Here is a 12,714-nt window from a genome sequence, read left to right on the forward strand (position 1 = left end):
TTTAACTGAAAGTTTAACCTCCAAGTCTCTAACATGATTAAATAGTATAAATTATAATACATGTATTTAGGGTGTGTGGTTTTCAATGAGCTTTATATAACCTTTGATTTATCCTGTTATTTATTGTCTTTTATAACTTTATAGCAATACCAGTTTACAGACAGTGAAACAGATGTGGAGGTAATTACAGTAAATGCTTAAAAAGCAAGTAATACAGTGAGTCACTGCATCTAAACTTCTGAGTTTGATGTGGGTGTTTTTTGTCTCATGTTAGCCTGCGTTTTTTTCTTTTATATACCGTGTTTTTTGCACCATTTTCTCTCTTTTATTTTAGAGGAGAGATATTTTTTTAAAAATTTATTTCAAATATTAACTCCAATTTGGGCTTTTTAGTTTTCAACCTTTTTCACTTCCCAAGCAATTTTCTAAGCCTTGTCGTATTCAGACCCGACTGGTGCTAAAACAGGTGATGACTGGCGATTATAAAAATATTTTCTGATATTATGCGACGTCCTTTCCTATTTTTCTCATCAGTGAGGCAAAATGGAATTTACACCAACTTTACATAACTTTTGCCAAACCTACTCTCCAGGCCAGAATGCTTCTGTTTATACTGTACAATCCCGTGTAGATGGGAGAGGTCAGGAGAAGGGGTGTGTGTGCGTGTCTGAGGCCAGCCCATCGGCTGCTGAGACATGTCTTAGTGAGTTCTTCTGTTCCTTGGGAATGTGAAACAGGCTTGAGTGCCATCATTCGACTTCACCGAGAGAACACGGTCTTGAATCCCCAATTTCTCATTCACTCAACACTTAATGACCACATTCTTGGATGAGTTTGCAGTTTCGTGTTTTTCCTTTATCTTCGCACCCAGACCTCACATTATTATCATTTTCCTTCCTATTTGGAAAGCCCGATTTTGTTTTTAGAATCACTCCCTTTTTTGTTGTTGTTAACCCTTGTAACAAAAGACTCCTTCCCTGTGGTCAGCCTTGGGCTTGTGTCTGGGGGCAGCTCTAATTGTGCATTATGTCACAGGGGTTCTTTGAAGATGAAGATGGAAAGGAGTATATTTACAAGGAGCCCAAACTCACACCTCTGTCAGAAATTTCTCAGAGACTTCTCAAACTTTACTCAGATAAATTTGGTGCTGAAAATGTCAAGATGATACAAGATTCTGGCAAGGTATGGACCATGCTTATAAATGTATCATAGCAATGTAATATTGTTTTTTCATGTTTGATTGATCATATATATTCATAAATGTGTGTCAAAAAAAGAAGATGCAGGGAAAAGTTAAGAATGGTTGACTTTGAGTGACAAGTGTATTTTTTTTTCCCCTAATACCTTTCTGTGCTTCCCTGATATCCTTCATGAAGTAGTCCTTTATTTCATAACTTTAAACAGATATTCTTTTACAAAATAATTAATATCTGAAAGGACATACCATTTTTAGTCCAGCTATTTAGAAACTCCGTCGGAGTAGGGTCCTATGTTCTGTCTGTCGCTGCTCGTTTTCATTGCACTTAGCACAATGTCTGGTTGATTGACTAATGGACGGACGGAGGGATGAGCAGACAGACAGACCAAGGAAGGAACTAACTAGCCAGCACATCTGTAGGAATGAGATTTATTTTCTCCTTCGAGAGGCTATCCTCTGCTGAGTCGCCCTCACACGAGGACCATTTCTGAACCTCCACACTTTCCTTGTGTATTTACGTGTTGCACCAACTTTAGGACATCTCCCAAGAGATGAGATCCTCTTGCCTCCTGAAACTCAGGTCTAGTGGAGCTCCTGTTCTTTGCATTTACAAACGCCCCTCCTGTTCAGTTTCCAACAGCAATAAGCTCGACCTCTTTCTCAGTTCATCCTTTTGGAGGAGCCTCAGTTCATGATTTTGTCCTGAGCCCTGCGTAGGCATCCCCAGTGTCTGGAATTCATGTGCTTGGGGCTCTTCCCTTTCTCCAGAGAATCTTGCAGTCTCCTGCCCAGGTGGTAGGGAGGGGACAAGGGAGGAGGTAATTCTGTATGCTGGAGGCAGGAGATGAGCAAGGGTGAAGGTCCCACGTTCAGCCTGCAGCCTTCCACCTGCCCTTCCACCTGCGTCCTACTCTGTACCTTGCCCCCACTTTCTGCTGAGACTGGCGAACCCACTTAGACTCTTTCCAGACCGGTTTCTCCAAGGAACAACTTGTTCTTTTCTTGGGGGTGGGGACTTGGGAAGGGAGCCTGGGGTTCTGCCACTACCCGGCATAGACTCTGGGCCACTCACCAACCCATACCTCCCCTGGTCACCCTAAGCCTAGTCTTCTCCAGATGCCCGTCTGTTCAGGCTGCTGTAACAGATATCATAGACCAGGTAGCACACAAACAACAGAAATTTATTCCTCACAATTCAGGACAGAGCCTGGGAAGTCCAAGGTCAAGGCACCAGCAGACTCAGTCTTCCGAGTGAGATTCTTTTAACTGGTGCATAGACTTATCGCTGTGTCCTCATGTGGAAGAAGGGCTGAGGGAGCTCTGTGACGGCCTTGTATAAGGGTACTAATCCCATTCATGAAGGCCCTACCCTCCTGACCTAATCATCTCCTACCTCCCAATACCATTACATTAGAGGTTAAGATTTCTACATGAGAATTTTGGGGGAACACAGATGTCCAGTCCATCACAGCAGGCTTCTGTGGGGTGCTCTGGCTTCCTCCTTGTTGCCCCTTCCATGGGAATGTGGATTAGAACTTTAACCCCCATGCACCTGCCTTCCAGATATTCATTAAACTCACCCACTGCTGTTCTTCCGCCCTCTCTTTTGTCCTTGCCAGTTAATTCTATACTTTGTGACAGAGCTGTACAAAGGAAGAGGAGAAACATGCATTGTGGGTCCATTTTTAGCCAGAAACCTCAACACAACCTTATTAAGACCTACTTCCTTTCTAGACCAAATCACTCAACTCCAACTTGCCTTTTTCTCTGAAGCCAAAACCTTTGTCTGGATCAGGCTATGTCTTTGACCTAACAACTTCTCTCAAGATGCTCATGCATTCATCTATTACTTGTATTAAATTAATTCATATCCATGTGTTTATGTCTAATCTATCTACAGGTTAATTATGACTTGAGGGCTTGGCTTTAAACACTATTACTAAAATAAACATTTTTCTCTCTAAGCCAAATATGTAAAAATACAGCTTAGGAAAGAATCAGAGGAATCCAGATAGGGAGTCATTCCACATGAAACGAGCACGATGTCTTTAAAAGTCAATGTCATGAAGAAGAATAGTCTGGATTAAACAAGACTAAGGACCCATGACTAAATGTAAAATGCAATGTTTGATTAGATTCTGGTTCAAACACAAATAGCCAAAAATACCATTCTGGGACATTTGAGAATTTTTCATCTAAACTTGGTATACTGGGTACTATTAGGAGATTAGTGTTAATTTTGTAACGTTAACAAAATGATGATGTATTGTGGTTATGGAGGAGACTGTCCTCATGTTTAGGAGATGCTGGCTCAAGTGTCATGATGTGAACCACTTACTTTGAAATGCTTCAGCTAAAAAAAAATCTACCTGTACGTGTGTGTAAGGAGACATATATAAACAAATAGCAAAGTATTAGCAATTGTTCTAAGTGGTGAGTATGTGGCATTTGTTGTACTGTTTTTTTCAAACGTTCTGAGTCTCCAAAACTTTTACTCATACAAAGTGGGAAAACACCGCTTCAGCGTGCATTGGAGGAGTCCTTCACACACCAGAAGCTGTATTCCATTCCCTTTATTCATTTTAAGGTCAACCCCAAGGATCTGGATTCCAAGTATGCCTACATCCAGGTGACTCACGTGATCCCGTTCTTTGATGAGAAAGAACTGCAAGAAAGGAAAACGGAGTTCGAAAGATCCCACAACATTCGCCGCTTCATGTTTGAGATGCCCTTCACCCAGAGCGGGAAGCGGCAAGGGGGCGTAGAGGAGCAGTGCAAACGGCGCACCATCCTGACAGGTACGGCTCCCCCCTCCCCCCACCCCTTCCGGTAAGAGCCACACCCAGCTCTCAGCATGGAGGGCGAGAGAAAGAGCCTTCAGAAGGGATCCAGAAGCTTCTAGAACCGGAAGGGCCTTGGGAACTTAGTTAATTTTCCTTACATACCTGCTTCAGTTTAACACGTATCTCATGCTCGGTTTTGAAAACTCAAAGGACATTTTTCTGTTTACCTGTTGGGTATCTTCCATCAGACCAGAAGTCAGGTCCAATGTCACGTCACTTACCCTTTTTAGAATCTGGTGAAACCAGTGGGCCCATTTTCTTCCCAGAACGCTCTGGCATGCTGTTTCGGGCAGTTGGCAGACTCTCCAGCTACATGTCCCACTCCCGGGGAGTGGAGAACCCCTGTGCACAGTGCCGAGGCTACCTACATCAAGGGAACAGACCCCTGAAGCGTCTGTGCCTCACAGGTCCCAGCCTGAGCCTGCTCAGAGACTCTAGGGGGCGGGAACAAGTGGGATACGAGGCCCGCCTCCTCCCTGAGTGGCTGGCCAGCCTCAGCTCTTGCTTTTAGAATAATAAGACAGCACAATCTCAGCTGCTAGTACCAGGAAGCCCACCGCATTCACAGGCTGCCCACTCAGTGGTGGCAAGAGTTTCAGTGGCTCCTTTGGCACCGCTTAGTAGCCACTGATCACCCACCCCCCAGAACTATGCTGTGTGACACATATAGAGTCGTCTTGGGAGTAACCTAAGAGTCACCATCGCTCTTAGGTTAGGGTCAGCAAATGACAGGCAACCTTTAACCTTTAACAGGCAATAAAAGGCTTTCTTAAAAAAAAAAAAAATCTGTGAGGACGCTATTGAGAATGCCACGCGTTGTCTGTATCTGCTATTGAGGCACATTTTTCAGAGCGGCCATAGTTAAGTCGAACCAGGAAGGCACCCAGTCCTTGTCCAGCGGTTGATGTCAAGTGTTCCTCCTGGTCAGGAGCAGGGAGCACTATAACCATCAATGAAAAGAGTTCTGTGAGGATGGCGCAGCTTCGGGTGAGGTTCCACCCTCGCCAGGGACGATACACGTTAAATGGGTGAATTGCGTGGTGTGTGATTTAGCGGTTAGGAGAAAGAGTGTGGTTCATGATGAAATAGCTCAGGACAGCATATTGCATAGGATTTTTTATTCTTCCTATGGGGGAACTGAGATAAAAATTAAAATTCAGCAAAGAACCCCCGAAACCCTACATTCTTTTTCTTATTCTCGAAGGTATTTTATTTTTTAATTGAAGGATAATTGCTTTACAGAATTGTGTTGGTTTCTGCCAAACATCAACATGAATCAGCCATAGGTATACATACCGCTCCCTCTTGAACCTCCCTCCCACCTCCTTCCTATCCCACCTTCTAGGTGGTTACAGAGCCCCGGTTTGAGTTCGCTGAGAGTCATACAGCAAATTCCCATTGACTATTTATTTTACAAATAGTAAGATAAGTTTCCATGTTACTCTCTCCATACATCCCACCCTCTCCTTCCTCCCCGACCCTACATTCTTTAAAAAGGAGCTTCTGCTCCTGTTTTTAGAAGAATAAGACGACCTGTAAAACACAAACAATATTGTCCTCAAAAACATCAGCCCCTCCCCATAGATTGAAAGTAAAAGTGTCAGTCACTCAGTCATATCCGGCTCTTGTGACCCCATGGACTGTAGCCCGCCAGGTTCCTCTGTCCATGGAATTCTCCAGGCAAGAATACTGGGGTGGGTAGCTGTTCCCTTCTCCAGGGGATCTTCCTGACCCAGGGATTGAACCCAGATCTTCTGCATTGCAGGCAGATTCTTTACCATCTGAGCGATGAATTGTTTTTCTGATGGACACAGTAGCAAATCCTTATTAAGCAAAATAACTGCATTTTTTAGATGGAGTCATTTTACAAGAATTACCAGCTTACCATGTTCATCTTTCCAGCAGTGATAACCTCAGATCAGGGCTTATCAAAGGTTGTTCCCTGTTTGCGGTGTCAGCAACACCTGGGAACTTGTGGCACGCTGGGGGCCGGGCCCAGCTGGTGTGGCTAACTTAGCCTTCCAGGTGTTTCTGACACTGCTCAGGTTGGAGAACTGCTGATTTAAATAAACCGAGCTCACTGATGAGTCAGGGTCAGGATTTGTATCATGATTATCCCACTCAGGGAGCATGCTGATTCATAAACAGTTACCACGGGGTGTTTTCACTAGCCAGTTTCCCGTTTTGTCACAGAAATATTTTAGATTAGATAACAGACCAGAGCAAAGCTCTGTACCCGCCTGAGTAGAGGGGACAAAGAGTAACGCTGCTACAGAGAAAGGAAATAATCGACTCAGGAAATAATCACCCTGAGGAGGTGTGGGCAGCACAGACCCCATCACATCCGCACTGTGTGACCTTGGGAAGGTCACTTAACCTCTCTGCACCTTAGTTTTTCATCTGTAAAAACAAAGTTATACTGTCCATCCTGTGTGAAAGGATCTGGTAAATTATGCCCAGGTGGGGAAGGAATGCACTTCATTTTGCTACAATCTCATCTACCATTGAGCTCCTTGCCTTTTGAGGTTCAGATCAGATCAGATCAGTCGCTCTTAGTGCAACAAAAGAGCAAGAAAGGGTGCAGTTTCTGCCTTGAAAGATCTCAGAATTTCACAAGGCTTAACTACTGGTAGCAACAAAGATTTAGAGAAGGGGTTATAAAAATGCTACTGAGAACCTATAAACTATACCAACCTTCAGTTAAAGACACACAGGCCAGGATATTCTGCGTTTTCCCTTGTGTTACTAATCCCTTAGGTTCTTCCTTTGCATTGCTTCACAGCTGTCCTTTGGCCTTCAAATTGTGTAGAAGTCCCTGCCCTCCGAACCCAGACAGGTTCACTTTCTTGGATAGTTCCCTCAGTCAGCTACAATGGTGGGGTCATTTGAAAGATCTAATGATCACCCTCCCATCCCCCTCGGTGTCAATTCTGAGCCTGCCTCCCTACCTGACCCCGTCTGTTCCTTCTTTCATGGAGCTCATCCCATGGAGTTTCTTCCTGGTCATTATTCCCCAGTCTCCCAAATCACGTCCAGACTCCTTCTCAGGTTGGAAATAATTCCCCCAGCCCTCACCCCCGATCAGCCTCACCAGCCCTCACTCACACCCCTCAGCCGTTTCTTCCTCATCGTCCTGACCAAAGGGCTGCAGACCACTGATGCGGGCTGTTGATTGATGATGTAATGGCTCACTCAGTCCACCACCTAATTTTCCACTTTCCAGGCCTGTGTGCTCTTCCATGTAGCCATTTGGGCAGTAATACATTCTAACGTTCAGCAAAACTTACGGAGCACGGGCGGGCAATGTCCAACCTGGCGTATCAACAAAACAACTCTCTGTGCAGTTGAATTCTAGCAGGAGGAGACAGACAATAAACAGTAAACATAACGAGTCAATGTGTCTGTGTTGGAAGGTAATACATGTTCTGGACAAAAGCAAAGGGGGATTGGAAATGGGGGGGTCAGGGAAGGGGAAGGCTGCAGGTTAAATGGTGGGTTAAATGGAAGCCCTCTGGGCTTCATGGAGAGTCCAGACTTGAAGGAGGTGAGGGAATGGTCTGTGCAAGTGTCTGAAGGAAGACGGAGCTATGGGGGCAGAGGCCAGCGGTGGGGGTCCCTGTGCCCACCACGCTCAGGGGGTGACCAGTAGGCCAGCGTGGCTGGAGCCAAGTGACCCCAGTAAGAGGAGACATGAGGCCAGTAAGGAAGGCTGCGCCAGGGGGTGGTCCTGGATCATGTGCCTTGGTGGGCTCATGCACAGACCCTGAGTTTTCTATATCATTTCATCTCTCCTGTGCCTCTTTTAGCCCCCTGTGACCATCATAAGAAGCAGTGACTCAGACCTTTTGCTGAGTGGAATCAGTGTAACATGGACATCTCACAAATACCTTTGGAGTTGTTTTTTTTTCTCTCTGAAATAATGGTGCTACCACCCCATATCACCCAGAAGCACTGTGATAACACGAGTCAGTGTGTTTTGACATGGCGTGAGCCTCACAAGACGTGTGTCCTGACAAATGAGAACACAGTTTTCTCCTCACTGTAAAGCACGTCTGTCACATCCGGGCGCACCTGTGGTTGGAGAGCTGTTCCCATCTCCCTGGCTGATAAACAGCAGCATCTAGTTCTTGTCACAGAAACCTTCAGTCCAAAGAGGACTTACCAATCCCAGTGTCGCCACTTAAAAACTGTGTGTCCGCAGGGAACACAGAAGAAATGGCAGACACGGACCCTCGGCCTTAGATTGATAAAGCATTCAGCAACCAGGGCAGGCCTGCAAAGGGTGTGACAAACAGGGCTGGATCAGGTTGAATGTCTTTCCCGCTCTGGACTTTTGGGTGGTCCTGAGGGAACTCTGGGAGCCAGCCTTTCTTGTTTTGTGATCAGTCCTTTTCGAGTAATCCCTCCCCAACCACTTACTAAATAGTAGAGAATCTAAACATAACACTCCTATCTTATTTCCACTTGTTAAAAAGTAATACAAGCTTTAAGCATATAGCTACCTACCTATTCATAAATACATATATGAAATAAGAATATTATATTTACATGTACAATATATAAGCAATAGGGGAGAAATGTGAAACAGTATTGAATTAGAAACAACTATTTTTCTATTCTTTTTTTTTAATTGGAGGCTACTTACTTTACAATATTGTGGTAGTTTCTGCCATACATTGACATGAATCAGCCATGGTTATACATGTGTCCCCCATCCTGAACCCCCCTCCCACCTCCCTCTCCACCCCATCCCTCAGGGTTGTCCCAGCCCTGAGCACCCTGCCTCATGCATCGAACCTGGATTAGCAGTCTATTTCACATATGGTAATATACATGTTTCAGTGCTATTTTTTCTATTCTTTTTTAAACCAACTCTTTGGTGTTGATATGTTTAGGTGTCTTAAAAGAAATGAAAACAATATTGAGTGGCATCTTTTTGGGTAAAAAAAAATGTGTGAGAAAAACTAAATATTTTTTAATGTTGTTGAATCACTCAAGTTTTAAAACATCTTTATTATTGCAATTCAAAGTTTGTGAATTTCCGGTTCATAAAATACTTTGCTTGGAAATACATTCTCACGTTATTTTCATTGATTTCTCTGAGTTGTGCAAACTTAAGCATGTGATTCCAAGTTGTTGCATGGCTCAAGGATATTCTATGGAACTCTTTTCTGGACTTAACTCTATTATATGATATCTCAAGACTGTTTATTTAGTCTTTTTTATATTTGCAAAGCTGTCTCATGCCTGCTAGCTCATTCAGCTCTCACAACTTCCAAGAAAGGTTTAGCACATTTATGGGCAAGAAAATTGAGCAAGAGTGATCAAATGACTTCTTCAAAGGCAAACCTCTCTATTAAAGTTAACAAGAACCCGACCCTCTTGACTTTATGTGGTGCCTGTGGTTAAACGCACACCACAATAAAGGAAGGCTGGATTCTGGTTCCACGAAGTGCCGGCATGTGTCCTAGACACGCCTCAGGTTCCTTACCTACTCGGGCGTGGTGATGAGCTGTCCATCGGGACGAATGTAGCGGTGCGAGCCATGGCTTAACTCTGCGCCGTGTTCCTCCGCAGCAATACACTGCTTCCCGTACGTGAAGAAGCGGATCCCGGTCATGTACCAGCACCACACAGACCTGAACCCCATCGAGGTGGCCATCGACGAGATGAGCAAGAAGGTGGCCGAGCTCCGGCAGCTGTGCTCCTCGGCCGAAGTAGACATGATCAAACTGCAGCTCAAGCTCCAGGGCAGCGTGAGCGTTCAGGTGAGCCGGACGCCGGGCCAGGCAATCCGCACGCCGGGCCAGGCAATCCACAGGGCAGCTCCTGTGGACCCGGGGAATTTCAGGTCATTCACACCAGGTCCAGAGGCGATCCCCACCCGCTCCCTTCCGTATTTGTGCGGTTTCTCCCGATCCCAGATGGGCGGGAGCCCTTTGGCTACAAGAGCGTCATTGTCACCAAGGTGTCTGCAAGGGCTAGAGATGGGTACAGCCTGGCTTCTCAGAAATTTGGTTAATTCTGATTGCCTAATGGAAGCATCAAGACTTAAATAGGGTGAAGTATGGAGAGCTATAGGTTTTCATATGAAACTATTGTTTTCTGGTTTCTATGAAAATTGTAACTGAAAAGGTACCTTAAGTTTCACTCTTTTAATGGTATCTTTTGATTAGTGAAATTCTTCATTTCAACATAGCCCAACTAATCAATAGTTCCTTTATTAGTAGCAGATTTTGTATCCTCTATAGAAATCTGTTTCAGAGATGTTCTTTTTTTCTTTATCTGAATTGATTTTTATGTGGTAAGAAATATGGGTCAAAACTTTTTTTTTTCCTTTAGCTGTTCAGGTGAAGTCGTACTGGATCTAGGTGCTGACTTTTTTTTGTCCTTTTTATTGGAGTGTAGTTGATTTATAATGTTGTGTTGGTTTCTGCCAGAGAAGGCGATGGCACCCCACTCCAGTACTCTTACCTGGAAAATCCCATGGACAGAGGGGCCTGGTGGGCTGCAGTCCATGGGGTCGAGAAGAGTAGGACATGACTGAGAGACTTCACTTTCACTTTTCACTTTCATGCATTGGAGAAGGAAATGGCAACCCACTCCAGTGTTCTTGCCTGGAGAATCCCAGGGATGGGGGAGCCTGGTGGGCCGCTGTCTCTGGGGTCGCACAGAGTCGGACACGACTGAAGTGACTCAGCAGCAGCAGTTGGTTTCTGCCGAGCAGCAAAGTGAATCAGTTATATATATAGATATACCCACTCTTTTTTAGATTCTTTTCCCATTAGGCCATTATAGAGTACTGAGGAGAGTTTCCTGTGCTATAGAGTAGGTCCTTATTAATCATCTATTTTATACATAGTAGTGTGTATAGGTCAATCCCAATCTTCCAGTTTTTCCCACCCCCCCCCACCCCCAAGTGCTGTTTACACAGGTATGTTCAGTTTGTAAAAATTCATCAAGCTAAACACTTACATGCACCTTTGTGTTGGTATGGTACACTTCAATCATAGGGATGTTTTTCAGATATTGTACTTACATGGTTTCCTAAGAAATTAATAAGTGTTAAGTTACTCCCTCCAGTGACCAGCATGCTTCTTGCTTTATTGACGTTTTTAAGTATGTATAAATAATTCTAGCCACCTGCATTATGTGTACATTCCTATATCTGCTTCTTTTCTCTTTCAAGAAGAATGTGTTTATGAAGGTTACATGTAGATTGTAATACACTGGTTTCATTTTCTGAAATCGGTTTTTGTCAGCTTTTTATCAGATCAATGCTAAGCTGTTACCTCACATTTTTCTAAATGTCATTCACCTCAAAAGTATTTACAGATGTTTTCAACCTCTTCTCTTACGGCCCAAAAGACTAATATACTAAAATAAGGTATCAGGTGAAGATGATAAATACTCCAACCACGTGAGTGATTGCATAATGGGCCAGAGGCCACAATTTTCTGCAGCTTAAAACAAAAACCGCTCAGTAACGTGGCCTGGGCCTGGAAACAGCCAGCCTCTGAAGAGGCCAGTGCGGAGGGAAAGACGTGCCAGGGAAGGGTGGGGCTGGGCAGGATGCACTTTCCAAAGGGCATGTGCCCTGCCTTTTGATAGTGACTTTAGCGTTGGATAAATGCCTGGTCGCCTTTAAGAGCAAAGCATTCTGTGATGAAGCAAGGAGGTGAAGGTTACGCGTGTGCACCCTCCAGGGTAACAACAAAGCTGGAGTCCGGGGAGAGAAGCCTGATCCTTTTATCTGTGTTTCTTTAATTCTTCCACCAAGAGCCTCTCCGGGGTGGCTGTGCACAGGACAGAGCCATCGGGTGGCTTCGTGACTCTGTGCTCCACTCCAGGGTCTTGGCATGTTGACCTTATGAAGTGTCATGAGCTTCCTTCTCCATCTTCTTAAAACTGAAGATACACGTCACTCTGGATATTGCTTCATTTGGGTCACTTTTAAGTTATTGACAAAGCTCCCCACATATATCCAGGGATCATACCCAGTCATCCCTGAGGGTTAGCTAGTTGTCCCTATGTCAGAGGGCCCCTATCTAACCTCTAACCTCTGTGCCCCCTGTCTCCCCACCCCTGGTGTGAACTCTGTCAGTTCAGTTCCCCTGCCGTTACTGCAAGTCCTACATGCCAAGACCACTGCCCATGCCCTTCACCCACAGCCACAGCCACGCCCTCCCCGCTCACTTACCTCCAAGTCCTCCAGGACACGCCCCACCCCTGGAAAAATCATGCAATGATCACATACTCAGGCCCTTTCCCAAGTCCCAAGTGCCTGGAACTTTCCCCTCCCCATCCAGTGTGTCTAACCCTCTTTGTCTGCACACTCCCACATTTCTTGACTTACTCAGCCTCAGAGAACTCCGCTTGGTGAATTAGAGGAGACATGCAGGGCTCTGAGTCCCTCATCTTGTTGCCAAATTCCCCTGAATCTTTGGCCTCCCAGCCCCTGAGATGGTTAGTTCATTTAAGGATAGCAGATCGGCTTCACAATTCCACAAGGGGAAGAGTTGGTTCTTTAAAACTGGCACATCTACTTTGTTTTTCAGTTTTCATTGAACTCACCAGATTGACCTCTTAGTTCAGTGTCGTTTAGCACAAATACCAGCTGGAAGACTGGCTCTGATCTCAGGTGTCTTACTTATTGGCTGGTCGGCCTTAAAA

General features: G+C 44.9%; 1 protein-coding gene across 10 annotated transcripts in view; it reads left to right on the top strand.

Annotated features, from left to right (window-relative positions):
- Positions 1–12,714, top strand: part of DOCK9 (dedicator of cytokinesis 9) — a 254,190-nt gene that overhangs the window by 198,645 nt on the left and 42,831 nt on the right. For all 10 annotated transcript variants that reach the window (XM_010831496.1, XM_010831500.1, XM_010831501.1 and 7 more), the window contains exons 49-51: positions 1,036–1,182; positions 3,786–3,996; positions 9,619–9,809. In XM_010831496.1, the coding sequence (XP_010829798.1) occupies positions 1,036–1,182; positions 3,786–3,996; positions 9,619–9,809 (549 nt within the window). The remainder of the gene's footprint in view (positions 1–1,035; positions 1,183–3,785; positions 3,997–9,618; positions 9,810–12,714) is intronic.

This window comes from Bison bison, unplaced genomic scaffold, assembly GCF_000754665.1.
Source record: "Bison bison bison isolate TAMUID 2011002044 unplaced genomic scaffold, Bison_UMD1.0 scf7180017864527, whole genome shotgun sequence".
NCBI classification, from domain to species: domain Eukaryota; kingdom Metazoa; phylum Chordata; class Mammalia; order Artiodactyla; family Bovidae; genus Bison; species Bison bison.